The 19,023-nt window shown below is 38.3% G+C and overlaps 1 protein-coding gene across 1 annotated transcript; it reads right to left on the bottom strand.

Annotated features, from left to right (window-relative positions):
* Positions 1 to 9,312: 9,312 nt before the first annotated feature.
* Positions 9,313 to 17,711, bottom strand: LOC132642535 (guanine nucleotide-binding protein subunit gamma 1-like). Its single transcript, XM_060359680.1, has 4 exons — positions 17,376 to 17,711; positions 9,914 to 9,966; positions 9,752 to 9,796; positions 9,313 to 9,670 (listed from the first exon to the last, which is right to left on the bottom strand). Exons 1-4 carry the CDS (start codon positions 17,478 to 17,480, stop codon positions 9,586 to 9,588), a joined length of 288 nt encoding a protein of 95 aa, XP_060215663.1. The 5' UTR covers positions 17,481 to 17,711; the 3' UTR covers positions 9,313 to 9,585.
* Between the last annotated feature and the right edge of the window lie 1,312 nt (positions 17,712 to 19,023).

The following is a 19,023-nucleotide window of genomic DNA, read 5'->3' as shown; positions in this document are numbered from 1 at the left end:
CGCAACCAAGTTGATAGTAGAAGAGCTAGAGCAGATCATTTACTTCGAGTATCTCCCGGACAAAAAAGTATACCTGGGTACAGGGTTGACCCCGGAGCTCAGGAACAAGTTAATTGAATTTCTTCGAGCTAACGCAGATTGCTTCGCGTGGTCCCATATAGATATAACAGGTATATCACCGGAAGTAGCAACTCACAAGCTTAGCTTGGACGGGAAGTTTCCCCCGGTGAAGCAGAAGAGAAGGACCATGGCGGAAGCTAAACACACCTTCGTAAAGGACGAGGTAACAAAGCTTTTAAAAATAGGTTCTATCCGGGAAGTAAAGTATCCGGACTGGCTAGCTAACGTGGTAGTGGTGCCCAAAAAAGATAATAAATTTCGAATGTGTGTTGATTACAAAGATTTAAATAAGGCATGCCCGAAGGATTCATTTCTGTTGCCTCACATCGATAGAATGATCGATGCGACGGCCGGGCATGAGATGTTAAGTTTCGTCGATGCCTACTCCGGGTATAACCAAATTCGGATGCACCCGAAGGATCAAGATAAAACATCCTTCATTACCCGATATGGGACTTACTGTTATAATGTCATGCCTTTCGGACTAAAAAATTCCGGTTCAACCTACCAACGCCTAGTTAATGGGATGTTCGAAGAACAAATAGGAAAAACAATAGAAGTTTATATTGACGACATGGTTGTCAAGTCCCTGTAAACAGAGGACCATTTAAAGCATTTGCAGGAAGCCTTTGACGTGCTCCGCAAATACAACATGAAGCTCAACCCGAAAAAGTGTGCCTTCGGAGTAAGGTCCAATAAATTTTTGGGTTTCATGGTGTCAAACCGGGGAATTGAAATCAACCCGTACAAGATCAAGGCCATAGAGGATATCGAAGTGGTGAATAACATAAAAGGAGTACAGAGGCTCACCGGAAGGATAGCGGCACTGAGTCGCTTCATATCGAGGTCTTCAGACAAAAGTCATCGTTTCTTCTCCTTGCTGAGGAAGAAGAACGACTTCGTTTGGACACCGGAGTGCTAAAAAGTTTTGCAAGAATTGAAGAAGTACTTGTCTAGCCCCCCGCTGCTGCATACACCGAAAGCGGACGAGCCGCTTTTCCTTTACCTTGCTGTCTCCGAGGTTGCGGTAAGTGGTGTTTTGGTCTGAGAAGAATCAGGTTTGCAATTCCCTATCTATTATGTAAGTAGAACTTTGGGGGATGCGGAAACCCAGTATCCCCATTTGGAAAAGTTGGCATTGGCACTAGTGAGTGCTTCTAGAAAGCTCAAGCCCTACTTTCAGTGTCATCCGATATGTGTAGTAACTACTTACCCCCTATAAATCATCATGCATAAATCGGAATTATCGGGTAGACTGACCAAATGGGCAGTTGAAATTAGCGGGTACGATATCGAATACAGACCTCGAACGGCCATCAAGTCGCAGATCTTGACCGATTTTGTGGCAGATTTTGCCCCGGCTATGGTCCCCGATGTTGAAAAAGAGCTTCTGCTGACCTCGGGGAAAGACTTGGGTATTTGTTCGTTATATACGGACGGAGCCTCGAACCTCAAAGGTTTCGGGCTGGGAATCGTCCTCCGGACCCCAGCCGGGGATGCCGTACGACGGTCTATTAGAACCGTTAAATTGACTAACAATGAAGCCGAGTATGAGGCTATAATTGCAGGTTTGGAGTTGACCTGAAGCATGGGGGCCGATGTAATCGAGGCAAAGTGCGATTCGCTCTTGGTCGTAAACCAGGTGAACGGGGTCTTCGAGGTCAAGGACGAACGGATGCAGAGATATCTTGAAAAAATTCAAGTGATATTACACTGGTTTAAAGAATGGACCATGCGGCATATACCGAGGGAGTAGAACAGCGAAGCTGATGCATTGGAAAACTTGGGGTCCTCTGTCGAGGGGGAAGAAATCAACCCCGGGACCGCGGTGCACTTGATGAACTCGGCGATAGAAAACGGACATGCCGAAATAAACACGATAGGTTTAACTTGGAATTGGCGTAACAAGTACATCGACTACTTGCGTGATGGAAGCTCCCTAATGACCCGAAAGAGTCATTGTCGCTAAGGACCAAAGTTGCGCATTTCTGCTTGGTGGACGGCCAATTGTATCGACGATCTTTCCTCGGCCCCCTGGCTAAGTGCTTAGGCCCCGGGGAAACGGAGTATGTGATGAGAGAAGTGCACAAAGGAACTAGTGGCAACCACTCTAGTGCCGAGGCTCTGGTCCGAAAGATCATCAGGGTCGGTTATTACTGGAACCGGATGGACGAAGACTCAAAAAATTTTATTCGAAAATGTGACGGGTGTCAAAAACATGCTCCGATGATTCATCAGCCCGGAGAGCTACTGCATTCGGTGGTCTCACCTTGGCCTTTCATGAAGTGGGGAATGGACATCGTGGGTCCATTACCATGGGCACCAGGTAAGGCCCGTTTCATTTTGTTTATGACTGACTATTTCTCTAAGTGGGTTGAAGCGCAGGCCTTTGAAAAAATCAGAGAAAAGGAAGTCATCGACTTCATATGGGATCACATCATCTGTCGTTTCGGCATCCCCGCCGAGATAACTTGTGATAATGGTCCTCAGTTCGTGGGTGGCAAAGTCAATAATTTTCTCGAGGGATTGAAGATCAAGAAGATTGTATCAACCCCGTATCACCCGTGTGCAAACGGACAGGAGGAATCCATGAACAAGACAATAATCCAAAATCTGAGGAAAAGACTTGAAGCGTCAACGCAACATTGGAGAGAAATATTACCGGAGGTGCTATGGGCTTACAAAACCACATACAAATCGAGCACGGGGGAAACCCCTTTCTCATTGGTCTACGGGGCCGAAGTTCTTATCCCTATAGAAGTTGGCGAACTGACTCTCCGGTTCAGTTACACCACCGAGGAATCAAACGAGGAGGCCATGGCCGTGAAGCTCGACCTCACGGATGAACTTCGCGAAAACGCGTTGGTCCGTATTGCAGCCCAGAAAAAAAGAGTGGAAAGATACTACAATCAAAGAGCCAATTTTCGACACTTCCGAATCGGGAATTTGGTGCTTCGAAAGGTTACCTTGCACACCAAAAATCCCAACGAGGGAAAGTTAGGCCCGAACTGGGAAGGCTCGTATAAGATAACCGGGATAACGGGCAAGGGGTCGTACCAGTTGGAATCCATGGACGGGCAACGGTTGCGTAATAACTAGAATGTGGCTCATCTGAAAAGATATTACTGCTAAGGTATGGACTCCCCGTTTTCTCCTATTAACCTTCCCCTTTTTGCAGGAAATCGAGAACTGGATAATGATAGAGTTAAGGCCTGAAAACACGTGTTGCACTCTTTTCCTTAGTACGGTTTTTTCCCAAAATGGGTTTTCCGACAAGGTTTTTAATGAGGCAACAAGTACAACGTGTTACTCCATAAAGATAAGGGACCAGCGGCCCGGAAATTCGAGGCCACACCCTCCGACTGGGGACTTGGTAGCACTCAACCGACCTTGCAGCTCGGATCAGTGCTAGGGAAATACTATGCCCACATCAAATTTTTATCACGGTCGAGAAAGACGGAGAAACTCAACACCTACCACGGCAAAATAAAGGCCCGGCCATCGGCCATAGCCTTCGATGTAAGGACCAAACGATCATAATGAATCGTGTCCCGTTTAGCATCTGCTACGGCAAAACAAAGGCCCGACCATCGGCCATAGCCTTCGATGTAAGGACCAAACGATCATAATGAATCGTGTCCCATTTAGTATTTGCTACGGCAAAGGCAGAAGGAATGAAAATTCTCATGTGTATAAACATTTTGCAAAACACAAAACTATCGAAAGTTTGGATAACAATATCTCTGGTGTCTTTCTGCTAAACGGACTTTACCCTGGTGATAACTGCCATATTTCGGCACTGCCTCATTCACACACCCTATACCGGGCACTGTGGTTGAAATTCGACTAAGGCAACAAGGTCATAACGAGCCGAGCCAAAATCATTGAAAATTCGACTAAGGCAACGAGGTCACAATGATCCGAGCCAAAATTTGATAAGCCTCCCCAAACGGGGACTGCTGCGTCAAAATTTAGCCAAGGCCAAAAAAATACCGGCCCTAAAATATTGCCGAAAAATACCGGCCCTAAGGAAATGCCTATCGTGTTTCGGAGACATCTGAATTCACAAAGCATCGATTAAGTCCTACGGGCACAGCTAATTAACGAGTACGAGTTTACCTGTTCTAAAAGAGCATCGGATAAGTCCTACGGGCACGGTGAACTAACGACCACGAGTCAGCTCGCCCTCAAAACGGACCAACACTTCTGGCAAAAATAAATAGCAAACATTCAAACAAGGAAACAAGAAAAATGCATTTCTCATTTATGCAAATTTGTACAAAGAGTGTTTTACACCAAAACACACAAAGGCAATCACTCAAAGTTCAGACTTACGCTTGTTGTTCCACTTCTCCGGGAAGGGTATGTGATCGGCCGGGATGATTTCTTCGGTCTTCACTCGGACATATCGCTCCATCCAGCCCCTGTCCCGGTCTTCGTCCATTTTTGAGAAAAACAGATTCCGGCTACGTTTGACGAGTTTTATTACGCCGCCCCAGAAAAGCCTCGGGGAGTATAAACGTATCAGATGGGCCAGCGTGAGCTCCTTCTCGGCATTATTGGCCAATAGTCGGAGGCATGCTACGACCCTCCAAACGATCGGACCAATTTGTGCCAAGGTAACGTCGTAGGTTCAGCACATATCCAGGATGACCGGATCAAATGGTGGGTCGATCTTGAGAGTGAAGGGGTAGGTATAGACGTACAGGAAGCCTTCCCGGTGGTCGGTGACTGATTCATTTGGTCCGGGTGCAAAAACCCAAACCGGACGGGTGTCCCACCCGCAATCAGCCCGGACTACGTCAAGCTTCTCCTTAGTAATGGACGAGGGGTATCACCTCACATCATACCCTCTATTGGATACCGAAGAAGGCTTTTCGACCTCCAAGTCTTTATTAAAGTTGGTTTTGGCCGGTATAATGTCCGAGGCCGTGGGCTCGAAGGTGCTCTTTGCTTTGGCTGGGGATGCAGCCTCGGTTCCTGGGGATGAAACCGAGGGAATGTCATGAGAAGTGGTTTCAGACATTTTTGAAAATATGAAAGGAAGAAGATTCAGAAGAAAATTTCAAGAAGAGTGAGGGAACTGATGATTCAAGGGATGACAAAGTACGAAGCGGCAACGCTCGATCAAGAACAGTTAGCAGAGATGGTGACAAAGTTGCTTCTTTTCACCCAGTATAAGCAATGAATCAACAACAGATTTGCTATAGAAGATAACTACGTATGGTGAAGATAGAGAAGAGCAGCAAGAAGTAAAAACAAATAGGAGATGGATCGTAAAAGTGTTAGAATGAGAAAGTGAGAAGGCCTTATATAGGTAAGGGCTGTGACGGTTACGATTCCCCAGCCAACCGGGGAGCGCCACGTGCCCCGTAATTAATGAGGAATGACTTGAAACGACGTGCATGCGGCGGTTGTCAGAACCGTCCATTCAGGATAGGACACGTGGCCAATAAAGGGGGAACGTGACGCAACTGTTCCCGCCAAAATGAGAAGATAACAACGAGTCATTGGAGTCACCGGTTTCATGACGCATCCACTTCCCGTTACTCCAAAAGATCGGTGATCCGAGAAGTGTGGGGACTATCTGTATAAGGTAAAAACCGGATGTGAGTCAAACCGGTAAGATGAGAAACCGGAGGAAGAAGGGGACAAGAACATACATGAAGACTTTCATTCTGAACCGGAGGAACGCTTGTCCGGAGCTAATCGGGGGGACCATTTGGTCCGGTTCCTTCATCACCGAGTTGGTCGAGGTCGTTAGTCCGAGTATCCGTGCTGTTGGTCCGGTACAGCCGTTGCACATGAGCCACGCGTCAGTAGCGTCCTGTCATGGTCAACCACCAACCATGCGTGTGTCAGACCGTACGGCCAGTCTAATCCCACCAAATTCGTTCAGAGTTGTCCTTATTATTATTATTTTTATGATTCACATCGTATGAGGCCCATAGAGGCACCACTATAAATAGAGCTCACCCCCCACCTTTGAGAGGGTTGGCTCCTTCACTTTCAAGAACTCTTGTAATAGCAAGTTACATATATACAATCTCTCTCAAGTATCAGATTCGGTCCATACCAATTACTTTTATATCTATTATATTTCCCCAATCAATTATCGCACATTACTTCTACACGTTCATGTCTATAGTAAATTGCTAACTATTAGCCGCCTGGTTATAGCACGTTCATATACTTATTCTCTCTATCAAATTTACGTTGAGATCCAAACACATATCCTATACCCACTCACAAATTTAATTGATTATCCAAATTCGGAGTAAACAAAATTATCACTAAATTACTAAATTAATGATGATGACTTTTGGGTTTCTAAACTGAATAAGTTATTCTAATTAATTAAGAAATAGTTTTTAAGTTTTCTAATAGTATATCATAAAAGTAGGAAATTTTTAAAATGTCAAAAATTTGAGAAAAAAAGATAAATAACATTCTAGGTCATAGAGAGGTGTCACATCACCTTATGTATGTCTAGTTTTATATTATATATAGATATAGATAGATTATGCATGACACAACAAAAAATAGTTTTTAAGTTTTCGAATAGTATAGTTTTTAAGTTTTCTAATAGTATAACATAAAAGTAGGAAAAATTTTAAATGTCAAAAATTTGAGAAAAAAAAGATAAATAACATTCTAGGTCATAGAGAGTGTCAAATCACCTTATGTATGTCTAGTTTTATATTATATATAGATATAGATAGATTATGCATGACACAACAAAAAAAATCGATAAAAGGACTCAAAAATGACACTACGCCAAAGAAGAAGAGAATGGATTGTATTTTGCTGTGATTACATTAAAAAAAAAAAAACTCGTAACAATGCTTGTAAAAGAAAAGTAGAAGACAAGCGAGGGATGGCTCAGTGGTTAAGCACCTCCACCCACGACCGGTAGGTCTTGGGTTCGAGTCACAGTGGAGGGGAAGTGTGAAAGAAACATAGCAAATTAAACATATCCTAACCTCCAAAAAATTAAAATATATTCTATCATTTGAGCCTATTTAAATACTATCATTAAGGCTTTTCCTAAAATCTCTGCTCTGCTATTTTGTGCATGAGAATGTGGTTGGGCTAATTAATTGCACTTTTGAGCAGTTTCGTGCATGCCCTTTTCAGAACCAAAAGTTTAGTGAACTATTAATTGAATAATTAAAATGAGGAGAAAATCCAACAAATGCCAAAAAAAAAAAAAAATAGGAATGATGGTCATAGAGAGGTACCACATCACCTTATTTATGCCTAGCTTTATATTATATATAGATTCCATGGCTAAAACCCACGGAGAAGGCATTATGTCAACAACAACCAAAAAAAAAATTATGCTAATCCAATTCTTGCTCTTTTGTTCAATTTCATAACACTCTTTCGAAAATGAAGAAGATGAACTGAAAGATTTGAGATAATTGCACTTTCTTAATAAAGAATGACTAAGCATAGTAAAGTCTGTGATCACTTGAAAAGGACACCTATGGAATATTTAGTAAACTACTCCGTGCATTCTATTTTGTTTGATACTATTTTCATATTAATTTGTTCATAGAAAAAAGATACATTTTTAGGTTATCTTAGGGAGAAGTTTTTCTATTCAAAGAACTGCTTTGATATATTTGAGATCACAAAATTTTAAAAAATTATAATCACACAATATTGTCAAATATTTTATGACCATAATATTTTTTAAAATTTAATTAAATTATGTGAAATCAAATTTATTAGTAAACCAGACGAATATCTAACAAGATAGTAATAATGAATCATGATAGGCTTTCAAGTCACATCCGTTACCCCCCCCCGCCCCTCTTTTTTTTTTTTTTTTTTTTTTTTGGAATAAACTAAGAAAGAATGTGTGTAGATGAAGGGACCTACTTTGAAATTATTGGGCTTGCTCTTTTTGGGGGATCCTACGTTGTGGCTATATGTAGTCCTGAGCTTGTGGTTATGAATTGTTTACCCATTCATCCTAATCCACTTTATTTTACTCTATTCTCTTCAAACTTTGCATTCTATAGCCAAGTATTCAGCATTAGTTCATATGGTCATGATGGTTATGAAGCTTATTGAGTTAAACGAAAAAATTCTTTCCCACATATACTTAATAATAGTACTACTTGTTTACAAGTTACAAGAATTGATAACCTGACTTCTTCTAGGTAAAGTTGGTTAGATTTTTATCTATAACCTCAATTTTCGGCAGATGATGGGATATACTAATAAGTTATGGAATTCCATAATTCATTTTAAGTATAATTTGCTGCCTTGTTTCAAAATTATGGAAAGCATGTTAATACACGAGAATCAAACAGATTAAAAGAATCAAATGAATTAGACTCGTACTACTATAAGTTGAGCTCCAAATTATCTCTCGAGTATATGCTATTTTTTATGCAGATAAATGTTTTATGTTTGAGACTTAATAAATCATTACAAGTTTCTAATTAAGCACTGTTGATTGTTTTTTTTGAAAATCCAAATGAGTTAGAACAAACTGAGAATTCATTAGGAGAATGTTTTATTCAGGTCACTTTCCATATCATCAAAGAAACTCAAGTGGAGAGGTTTTCTCCTCATCAACCAAGTAGTGTATGGACTAAAAACTGCAGGTTAGTTCCTGGCTCATTTAGAAATGGATGAGAGACAGGTCATTTTGTCATAGCATACAGTTGATTACTCCATTTCATGAGAACTAATAAATCATTACGATTTCATGCATTTAGCAGTTGTTTAAACAGGTCTGGGATCATGGTGGGAAGCTAGTTTACTATCCTGGAATTAGGGGCGGATCCGCGGATCCAGCAAGTTGCATGTCACAGGAACAAGTAGCTTTCGATCACATCTTGCATATTGTCTAAAATATTCACTAAATATTTATATTTTGACTGTAAACCCAATTAGTGTCTTATATTAATTGAAGTTGTGGTAGGAACCCATAACTTCAAATTCTAAATGACAGAGCCAAAATTTCCACTTATACTAAGGATAAGCTCTGACCTTAAAGATGTCATAACCCCTGCAGAGATAACTGATGCCATTTCCCTTCAAAACATCAAGAACCATGATAAGCATATTCAAGCCTCTGTTTATGCCCTTTTTGATTGTTTAAATGATGGTTTACGATGGATTGCAAGGCGAGTAGCTGGGAAAGCATCAAGCTAGAAGTGTGAAAACTGAACATGCTTTCATGTAATATAAGCTGCTCTATTTAATACTATCCTCATATCCTATATTTTTCAGAAGATTGAGCAATCTTCTACTCAATCGTCCCCTTTCTCACAGTTACGGTGACCACCTTATGCTCGAACTACATTTTTTCCTTAGATTGAATAGTCAGAAAAAAATTATTCTCCAAATTGTTATTGCTTCCTGGGAACAAGTTCCTATTGCTGTTAACCAACTGCAAGTATAGATTTCAACTTTGTCTCCAACAAGTGAAAGTAGCTAAGAGTATCACCATGTCCAGCATCTGCAACCTGATGCATCTTTTAGTCCTTCAAACCATCGATCCCAGGAAGGATTTGTGGGACCATTTGTTCTGGAAGAAAATATCAATAAATCAATTGAATGTATAAAAAAATCAAGGACGTATTGCAAAAAAAGCAAGAGTTTTCTTTACACTGGTAGGAGTGAATCTGCCCGAGTTTCCACATTACTTAGCAATCTAAATAAAAGAATCATGTTAGATAACCATAACATCAGTGAGTGGACAATTAATAAGTTGTCTAACCTAGGATTGGTGTGTAGATGCAAACAATTAACGAGAAGTCTTCTTACTTACTCGTTGCAAGCAGTTGATGCCTTCTCCAGTTTATCGAGCAGTTCTAGTTCTTCCTGCACAAGTTTGGTAATCAGATATAAGTTAATAAACTTATCAGTGAATGATAGGAAGAAAAGGCTTCACTAAACAAGCAATAGTCAACAAGAAATATACCACCCTCCTGATGTTGGCAAACAGAACTGAAGGTGACTGACCACATACAGTTTTAAGCCCCTTGTGTTATAAACTTGGATACAAGGGTCAAACATGGGTGTGTAGTCAAAATGCATATGTTCGACCTTTAGTAGATTTTACGGTATGTTGAAAGATCTACACTATTACATCAAGGCAGAACAGAAGTCCATGTAACATGGGATCAGCAACATCTGGATTTGTGTTACAAGAACCAGTATAAACTGAATTGCATGACATACAGAATAGTACTTTGCACAGTAAGTACACCAAGGTTCAAAAAAAAAAAAAAAAAAAAAAAAAAACTAGGTGATTTCTTCTCATCTACCTAAACTTTGGAAGGTGGAATCACCCGATATCTATACTAGTGCGGGAATGTAGGTAGTCAAGTCAAATAGTTGAGATGCGTACACTTTGGCCCAGACATCACCATCAAAAACAATGGGCATTATACTGGACGAGAGCGCCAACTCAAAGTCCCATTGCACATAAATATTAGCATAGAAAGGATGGCAGACAATGACCCTAGACGAGAAAGGAAACATCGGAATGCCAATTAGTTGTCAGTGGATAGCATATCCCAAACTGCAGCATTTGATTAAAGATTTTTGCAACAAAATTATTTTATGGATGTCCTTGCATTACGCATCAGAATATAGAGATTGATGTTTCCAGAGCACAGGAAAATTTAAAAAGGTATAACTACTACTCCTTCCGTCTCAAATTATTTGTCATGTTCCTCTTTTACACGCCCCTTAAGAAAACATTAATTAGGAAGATTTTTGACTATTTTACCCTTATTTATGAACCTCTCTTTATAGAATATTTACTCTATTTATGTGTGTGAGCCGAGGGTCTCTCGGAAACAGCCATCCTACCTTGGTAGGAGTAAGGTCTGCGTACATTCTACCCTCCCCAGACCCCACGATGTGGGATTTCACTGGGTTGTTGTTGTTACTCTATTCATGTGTGCAATAAATGACATTATCTAAACTGTTACTAAATGTGAATGGAAATGCCAGCATAGGATATCTAAATACACCTAGTTATAAACTAAATTAACAAACTTGAAGAATGAGAAGAACAACACTTCAACAAGTATTGAATGAACGATTTTCCTTCAAAATGATAATTTTGAAATTTTTTCAAATAGAATTATTTTAGGAGCCAAAAAAATCAACATAATAATTAATTTAGTCCCGTTTGAAAATTTAACATTTCCCACCTAAAATTTCCTATAAGAAAATGCTTGAAATAAACATGGACCCAGCTCAAAACCATCAAATTTCATTAATCCAAATACGCCTGCTGAACCTGATGCTGGTAGACCACAAATTTCTGATCTAAATATTACTGTAGAAACCATTCCTAACCAAAATAATGAGTCTACCTAACAAAGAGTTAGGACATCTTCTGTGAATCTTTTGTTTTTGGATTTAAACACTGAGCCAAGTTGTCAAGATGATTGTATACCATTGGGAGGATGCAATTATCACAAGATGAGCTATCACTGCAAGAGCCAAATATAAATATTGGTATGAACAAATTTTCTAGAGTAAATTTGGATGTGATATTTCCATTGGAAAGATAATTTATTTCATTCCCTTGTATTACTATACACCACTTACATGTTTATATAGAAACTGACATACAACAGAGATTAAGACATGGTCTCACTTTTGCTAGTTTTGTTTTATTTACTCGGGGCAAAACTTTTGCTAGTTTGGTTTTAATTATCGGGATAGCAAAAGTGAGACCATTACTTAATCTCGATGTTGTAATCAGTTCCTATATAAACATGTAACTGGTGTAAAGTAATTTAAAGGAATGAAATAAATTATCTTACCAAGAAAAATGAAACAACGGACATATCACATCCAAATTTACTCTAGAAAATTTGATCATACCAATATTTATATTTGACTCTTGCAGTGATAGCTCATCTTGTGATAATCACATCCCTCCCAATGGTGTTGTATCACCAGTGTTTAGATCCAAAAACAAATGATTCACAAAAGATGTCCTAACTCTTTGATAGGCAGACTCAATATTTTGTTCGGGAATGGTTTCTGCAGTAATATTAGACCAGGATTTGTGGTCTAACACCATTAGTAGCATCAGGCATATTTAGATCAATTTGGATTAATGGAATTTGATGAATTTTGTAGAATCCATGTTTATTTCAAGATTTAAGCAAGTGACGCATTCTTTTTTATAGAAAATTTAGGTGAGAAATGTTAAATTTTTTTTTTTTTTTTGAAACTGGTAACTGTGAGAAATGTTAAATTTTCAAATGGGACTAAAGTAATTTTCATGTTAAATTTTTTGGCTCCTAGAATAATCCTAGTTGAATTTTTTTCAAATCTATCATTTTGAAAAGATTTTGAAGGAAAGATCAATAAAAAACTGTTTCAATCATATTTGTTGGAAACTTGAAGTGTTGTTTCTACTCATTTTTCAAGTTTGTTATTTTAGTTTATTCCTAGGTGTCTGTTTAGTTATCAGATGGACCATTGCTGGCAAGGTGGCCTTTGCATTTGCATAAAACTGAATTGCACTCACATTTTAGTAAAAGTTTAGATAATGTCATTGATGGAGATAATACATAAATAGAGTAAATATTCAATGAAGAGATATTACATCTTAAGACATAAATGAGGGTAAAATCGTCATACACCCCTCCTAATTAATGTTTTCTTAAGGGGCGTGTAAAAGAGAAGCACGATAAATAATTTGAGACGGAGCAAATTGTAACTCTTGTGACCTCACCACCTTGGAGGTACCTAAAGTGTACCCAAGATTGGTCTGCCACCATTTGAATACTAACTTATGTTGTAAAACGCGGGCGTTTCATGGCGTAAAGTAATGAAGCGAATTGAGCCTATGGTGCTGCAAGAGTGTGAAGCGTTGTTAATGAAGCAACCGTTTCACGGTCTGAAGCGTGAAGCGATGCTTCGTCTCTATTGTAAAGAAAAACTGATTTAGTTGGAAGAAAAAAGAGAACTCGAGACTTGTTTTATAAGTGAGCAATCTACCCCATCACCTTTCTTTTTTTAAAAAAACAAGTCGCAACTTTTCTTTTTTCTTTCAACTAAGTCGCGTTTTTTAAAACCAGAGATGAAGTGATTGCTTTGGCCTGCTTCGCTTCAACCTCATTTCACACTTCAGACCAGAAGCATACCTACATGGTGGGGAGGCCGGTCACGTGCACTCGTTAACTTCGGGAAAAATTCTCTATATATATGTATATATACCTTGAGATGAACATATTTTATTAGGCACCCTAAGACACAAAAAGAAGTTGGCCGCACTGGTCGAGATTGTCGCTTATCTCCTCTTCTCGAGACTTGAAGGACCTGGGTTCGAATCTCGTTTTCTTACTTTCCTTGATGTTTTTTTTTTAAGCTACAATATTAAGAGAAGCTTTAAAAAATGCATAAAACTCAGGGGTGACAAGTTTCAAACACACGACCTCATGAGCGTAAAGTGGTGTTCACAACGATCACCCCGCAGAGTAAGTTTTACCAACTAGGGTCATTTAATTATTTAAACATTAGTACATTAGTTCTGTGTATTTAATAAAACTATCGGACAAAGTGGTATTGCGTGACATGCTTTAACTAATGTGCGTCTGCCCTTGGTGGTGCCCTGGTTGTTTTCAAAACTTGGGTCAGCCTCTGGTTCAGACCGTGATGCGTTCGCTTCATTAACATCACTTCGCTTCACACCCTTGCAGCACCATAGGCTCGTCTTGTTTTACTTCATTGCTTTAAGCAATGAAGCTCGCACTTTTTACAGCAGTGATAGAAGCCATGATATATGAGAAGCCTCTTTTTTGGTAGGCAAATTACGGTATCCTGACTCTACATTTGCAAAGCTTGGCTAACAAGGATCTTTCCCAACCAGCTTCTTCTTCTTCTTGTTAAAGGAATTTGGATAGTTGTTAATTGATTCACAATACTAAGGGAAACAAATTAGCTACCTAAAGAGCCAAGGATCTAGTTTTCTTGCATTATAACCTACGGCTGCTCTATCACAAAAGAACATTATAAAACTAGCTCATGCTAGTATTGGAATTTGGATATGTCACATTTTCTAAATTCGATATTTTCTTTACAACAACAACAAACCCAGTTGGATCCCACAACGTGAGGTATTTTCTTTAGAAACTTTTTTTTTTTTTATATTATCTAACATGTTAAATAAGTTTTTCGTTTCTTTTTCAGAACAATTTAACTTCTAAGTTCCAGTATTTTTCATCTTCATTTTGATATTAGTTTAGGTGGAAATAGTTTATCCATACCCTTCGTTATACTTTAAGGCCAATTATACCCTTACCGTTATACTATGGGGTAATTATTTTCCCCTCAAATAATTTTTTACCCACTAAAATAACTCAATCCGACCCGACCCGAATTTTTTTTTTTTCCAGCCAAAGTGATACGGACCCAACCCATTACCCCTTGGCTAGAAAAAAAATTGGAGTCGGGTTGGGTTATTTTAGTGGGTAAAAAATTATTTGAGGGGAAAATAATTTTGAAGGGCTAGGATGATGCCACGTGGCAGCTGTTAGACATAAGGGTATAATTGACCCCATAGTATAACGGTAAGGGTATAATTGATCCTAAAGATAACGAAGGGTATGGATGAACTATTTCCCAAAGTTCAGGGGTAATTTTGGCCCTTTTCCGTTTTGATATTGTTGAGACAGCCAACGAATTAATTAAACTAACAACAGATGAACCTCAATTACAAGCAGTCTTCTTTGAAGAAGAATCTGAAAATATGCAGGAAGTAAAAGAAATTGAGGAAGAAAGCTATGAGTAGAAGCTAGAAGGCAAACAACAACAACAACATACACAGTGGGGGTTGAGGCCGTTGGGTGGGTGGAGGAGACAATTAACTTGGAATGTCACTTATGGAACTTGTTTTCCCTACTTCCATTAGGAAAGTCATTTTCCTCATTTTTAAGGAACTTGTTTTCCAAAGCATTTTGACCAACCAAACATGGAAAATTGAAAAATATATTTCAGAAAATGTTTTCCTCCATACCAAACACAGTCATAGTTTAAATTGTATGAGAATATAAGAAATGTTTCCTTCTTGGAGAGTGTCTAGTTGTCTAACTTCAAAACCTCTAAAATAAAAGATTGAATTACTGCGTTCCACAAGCTACATGTAAATTTTCCACAATGTATTTCTCATAACACATTGTTATAGCTCTATATTTAGAAATTTGAAATACTTTACCCAAATCCCAGCACCAGTATCTGTACGTAAATCAATACCCACGAGTCCTAAAGTTAGGTCATGACAAATCCAATACTAGATCTGCACTCGTGTTTGAGCAACATAGACAAGAACTAATAGCTTAAAGATAACTAAAAGATCTCCAAGAAGGCTACTGCTAATATTCGACATCAATCCTCATCCAACTCACCTGCGACCTGATTATAGGGGTGGATGTTCAATGACAGAAGCAGTGTCATCTGACACGATTCATTGAAAATTTCACTATATATATAGATGTGTTCTTGATAACCACTGTATATATAGATATATATAAATGATAGGTAAAAAATTAAAAAGCAAATATAATATAACACTAAATGAAAGCTTGACCAACATGCCTCCAGTCCAGCAGTCAAGCTTTTATTTTTGCACATGTTAGAATCTCTTGTGAGTATTCTCAGGCTTTTATTTTCTTTTAACAAATGAGCAAGACAACCTAATTCAGGGTTCATTTGATAAGAGAAATAAGATAAAAACTTAGAATGGCACATCAAGAATCAACACACGATATCACCTTGGGAATATGCCAACCTAATTGCTACGATTAACAAGCTTTTCCTGCTAATTGGTGGCATCATCTCTTATACCAGTTAAAAGACAGGTAAAAAAACACCAGATCTATGCATTTGGAAAAATAAAATTGGGAGCCTTAAAAAATACTCTTCAATCTTCTCTGATCATGATTTGCAAAGGTTTTGCAGATTGCTGCCCTTGCCTTCTGTCTCAGTATCTCCTCCATCTAAGACCAGTGGCACCGATAAAGGAGGTAAGTTTATCTGATCTTTTTTGCTTTCTTGTTGGATTGTTGTAGATGGCAATTACGTTTATGCATTTGAAATGCTTTTTATTAATATGATATTAGTAAATTGATTTGTTGTTTGTTAATTTCTTGAAATGTACGTTAGCGCTTCTTAGAAGTTCTGCATACACCACTGAATGATTATGATGTTCTAAAGAATAGCCAATAAACAAGGGTAAGACCTCTCTTTATGGACACAGGCTCTTGTGTCATTTAGTTTACTTGATAAACCCCCTAGTTTCCTAATAAGTGGCAGGTATGCACCATGTCCTCGACAAGACCATCACTGATATCTAAGCTCTCAATAGACCTCTATGCCCACTCTGGCCAGTAACCATGGATCCATTGAGATCGATTCAAATTGGACATATAGATTTTCATTTTATGAGACTATATGCATGCAAGATGTATTGACGGTACAAAAAGAATCCTTTTTCTGATCAGAAACATAATTGAATTACAAATAAATACTCAAAAGATTGCAATTTTACTTTACAGTTGAAAGCATTTCCTCCTTTTGTATTGACAATGCAACTGAAAGCACAGCTAACGCTTCAAGCTTCGACATTTTCAGCAAAATCAGAAGCTTACTCCGATATGGAAAATGATTTTGGTCATTAACATTTACGATAACCGAAGCAACTGGAATAGGACATCTTTCTCAGGAAAACAGATGCTTTTCAAGTATTTTTTGGGAGGCAGTGGGGGGAAAAACATCTTCTAATGTTCAGTTGCTTTGAGTAGTGAAAGATGTTTCCTACAAGGAATATTTTCCATCAAAAGTTAAAATGACTTCCCTCACTGAAGTCATGTTTCTATACAAATATCTCCACTCTTACTTCAATGGAACACTTAGACATTATTGTCACCCTATCGTCAAATGTTATCCTCATACCTTTTGTCTATAATACTGGTGTTCGGGCTAGCTTGTGGGCACTTCGACTAATTTTTCACTGGGAACTGCTACCACCCATCAGGTAATAGGTAACTATGCTCAAGAAATCACCTAGTGTTTTTTGTCTCATTGACCACTAGGCTTGCTATCCTCATATCATATCTTGCAGAATTACCAACTTTCATATCTAACCAACCAGGGTAAAATAATCCAGAAAATACTTTCCCCAATGCCAAATTGTTTGAGTAAGAAGAAATGATAATTAGAGATAAGGAAGGGAGTTCAAATGTAGAGAAAGAGAGAACCTTTAAGAAGCGAGTTTCTTGCTCAAGTCGTTTCAAGTCAGCCAAAATGCGATGCTTTCCCCTTTTATCCTTGGCTTCCACCAATTCCACTTGCTCTGCTTTCATCTCTCCAAGTCAAATACCCAAAGAATCAAATATCAGTTACAATAACATATGGTTTAAAGACTAGAAAGAGAACCCCACTGAATTTTCATCAACTAAAACTATGTCATCCTAACTCCACAACTGTTGGAAAATGTAGTTTAAAAGTGACATTTGGGCAGATGGAAGAGCGTGTCTCAAGGGGTTTGGTTTACTTTTTGTTTTTTCCAACATAAAAACTTTGAAAGGTTCCAATGGGAAATGGAAGGGAAAAGGGTCAAATATACCCCTCTACCTTTATTGGCTATTTTGCCCTTCGTTAATTAAAGTTGTCAAATATATACCTTTATTAGTTAAAGTACACAGATATGGATGAAAAATCCTAAATCATACCAAATTGCTCATTTAAGAAAACTTACACATGCCCCGTCACTTCGACCGACCCGACCCACAAAATTATTTCCCCCTACCAATTTGCTTTGTAATGTGGTTTGTTAATGTAATGTGAAACTCTTTCAATGTTTATGCATATGAGTTGATCATGATTCTTAAAGTAGAACTAGTTGGTACCTTCTTTTCTGTAAATAATGCACGACTTGGTTATACGTCAACTAATTAACAAACTCAAAGTTAATGCAATTTAAGGTTTTGTTCATATGGCTGCACTTAGTAGTATCCCATACCGACTCATCAGTAGTCTTTTGGCTCAAATCACACAAACCTTCACCGATTATTTTGTTGTGTAACTTAACTACTAATAAGAATAAATTAGAGATTAACGGGTTTGTAAGGAATGGCTGTATGGCCTCACCAATTTCTTGAACTTCAGGGAGCATCAATTTTCTATCTTATGATTTCCCATTAAAAATACAGTTTGATAAGGCATTAAAGGCAATTAAATTTGCATAGAGAGGTAAGAAGGCATCTTTGTGGTTACCAAACCCACCAATCCATTCAAATCCTCCCTGTGCAGCAACATAATCTCCGTAGTTTAAAGTTTAACCAAATGAATGGAAAGCATAACATAAATTCATGTTTCTGTGTGATGAGCACAAACAGCATGCAGACTAATTTTGGGCGGGGGAAATAATTTTGTGGGTCAGGTCCGTCTAAGTGATAGAGCATGGGTAAGTTTTGATAAATGGGTAATTTGGTTTGATTTGGGATTTTTCATCCATTGAGGATATATCTGTGTACTTTGGCTAACAGAGGGATATATTTAACTATTTTAACTAATAAAGGGTAAAATTAGCCAATAAACAAAAATAGAAGAGTATATTTGACCCTATTCGTGTTCCTGTTTGTCCCCTTCTTCCTTTTGCTTTTACCCACTTTCTCCTCTGGCCCCAGATCTCCAGTAAATCTTTTCTCTCTTTTGTAAATATGAATTCTCAAGTTACTAGTATTCTTAAGGAATAAAATATCTCAATTTGCCTTTTATAATTTGGAAACTGCTTAAGTTTGCCTTCCGTTTTAATTTATCTACATCTATCTCCATCTATCTATCTATCTATCTACATATATTAAAAGCACAAATAATTTTCCTTAAATATTAAACGACCAAAAT

Source organism: Lycium barbarum, chromosome 1 (assembly GCF_019175385.1).
Source record: "Lycium barbarum isolate Lr01 chromosome 1, ASM1917538v2, whole genome shotgun sequence".
Taxonomy (NCBI): Eukaryota; Viridiplantae; Streptophyta; class Magnoliopsida; order Solanales; family Solanaceae; genus Lycium; species Lycium barbarum.
The sequence above is the reverse complement of the archived record's forward strand: the minus strand, read 5'-3'. Positions and strand labels throughout refer to the sequence as shown.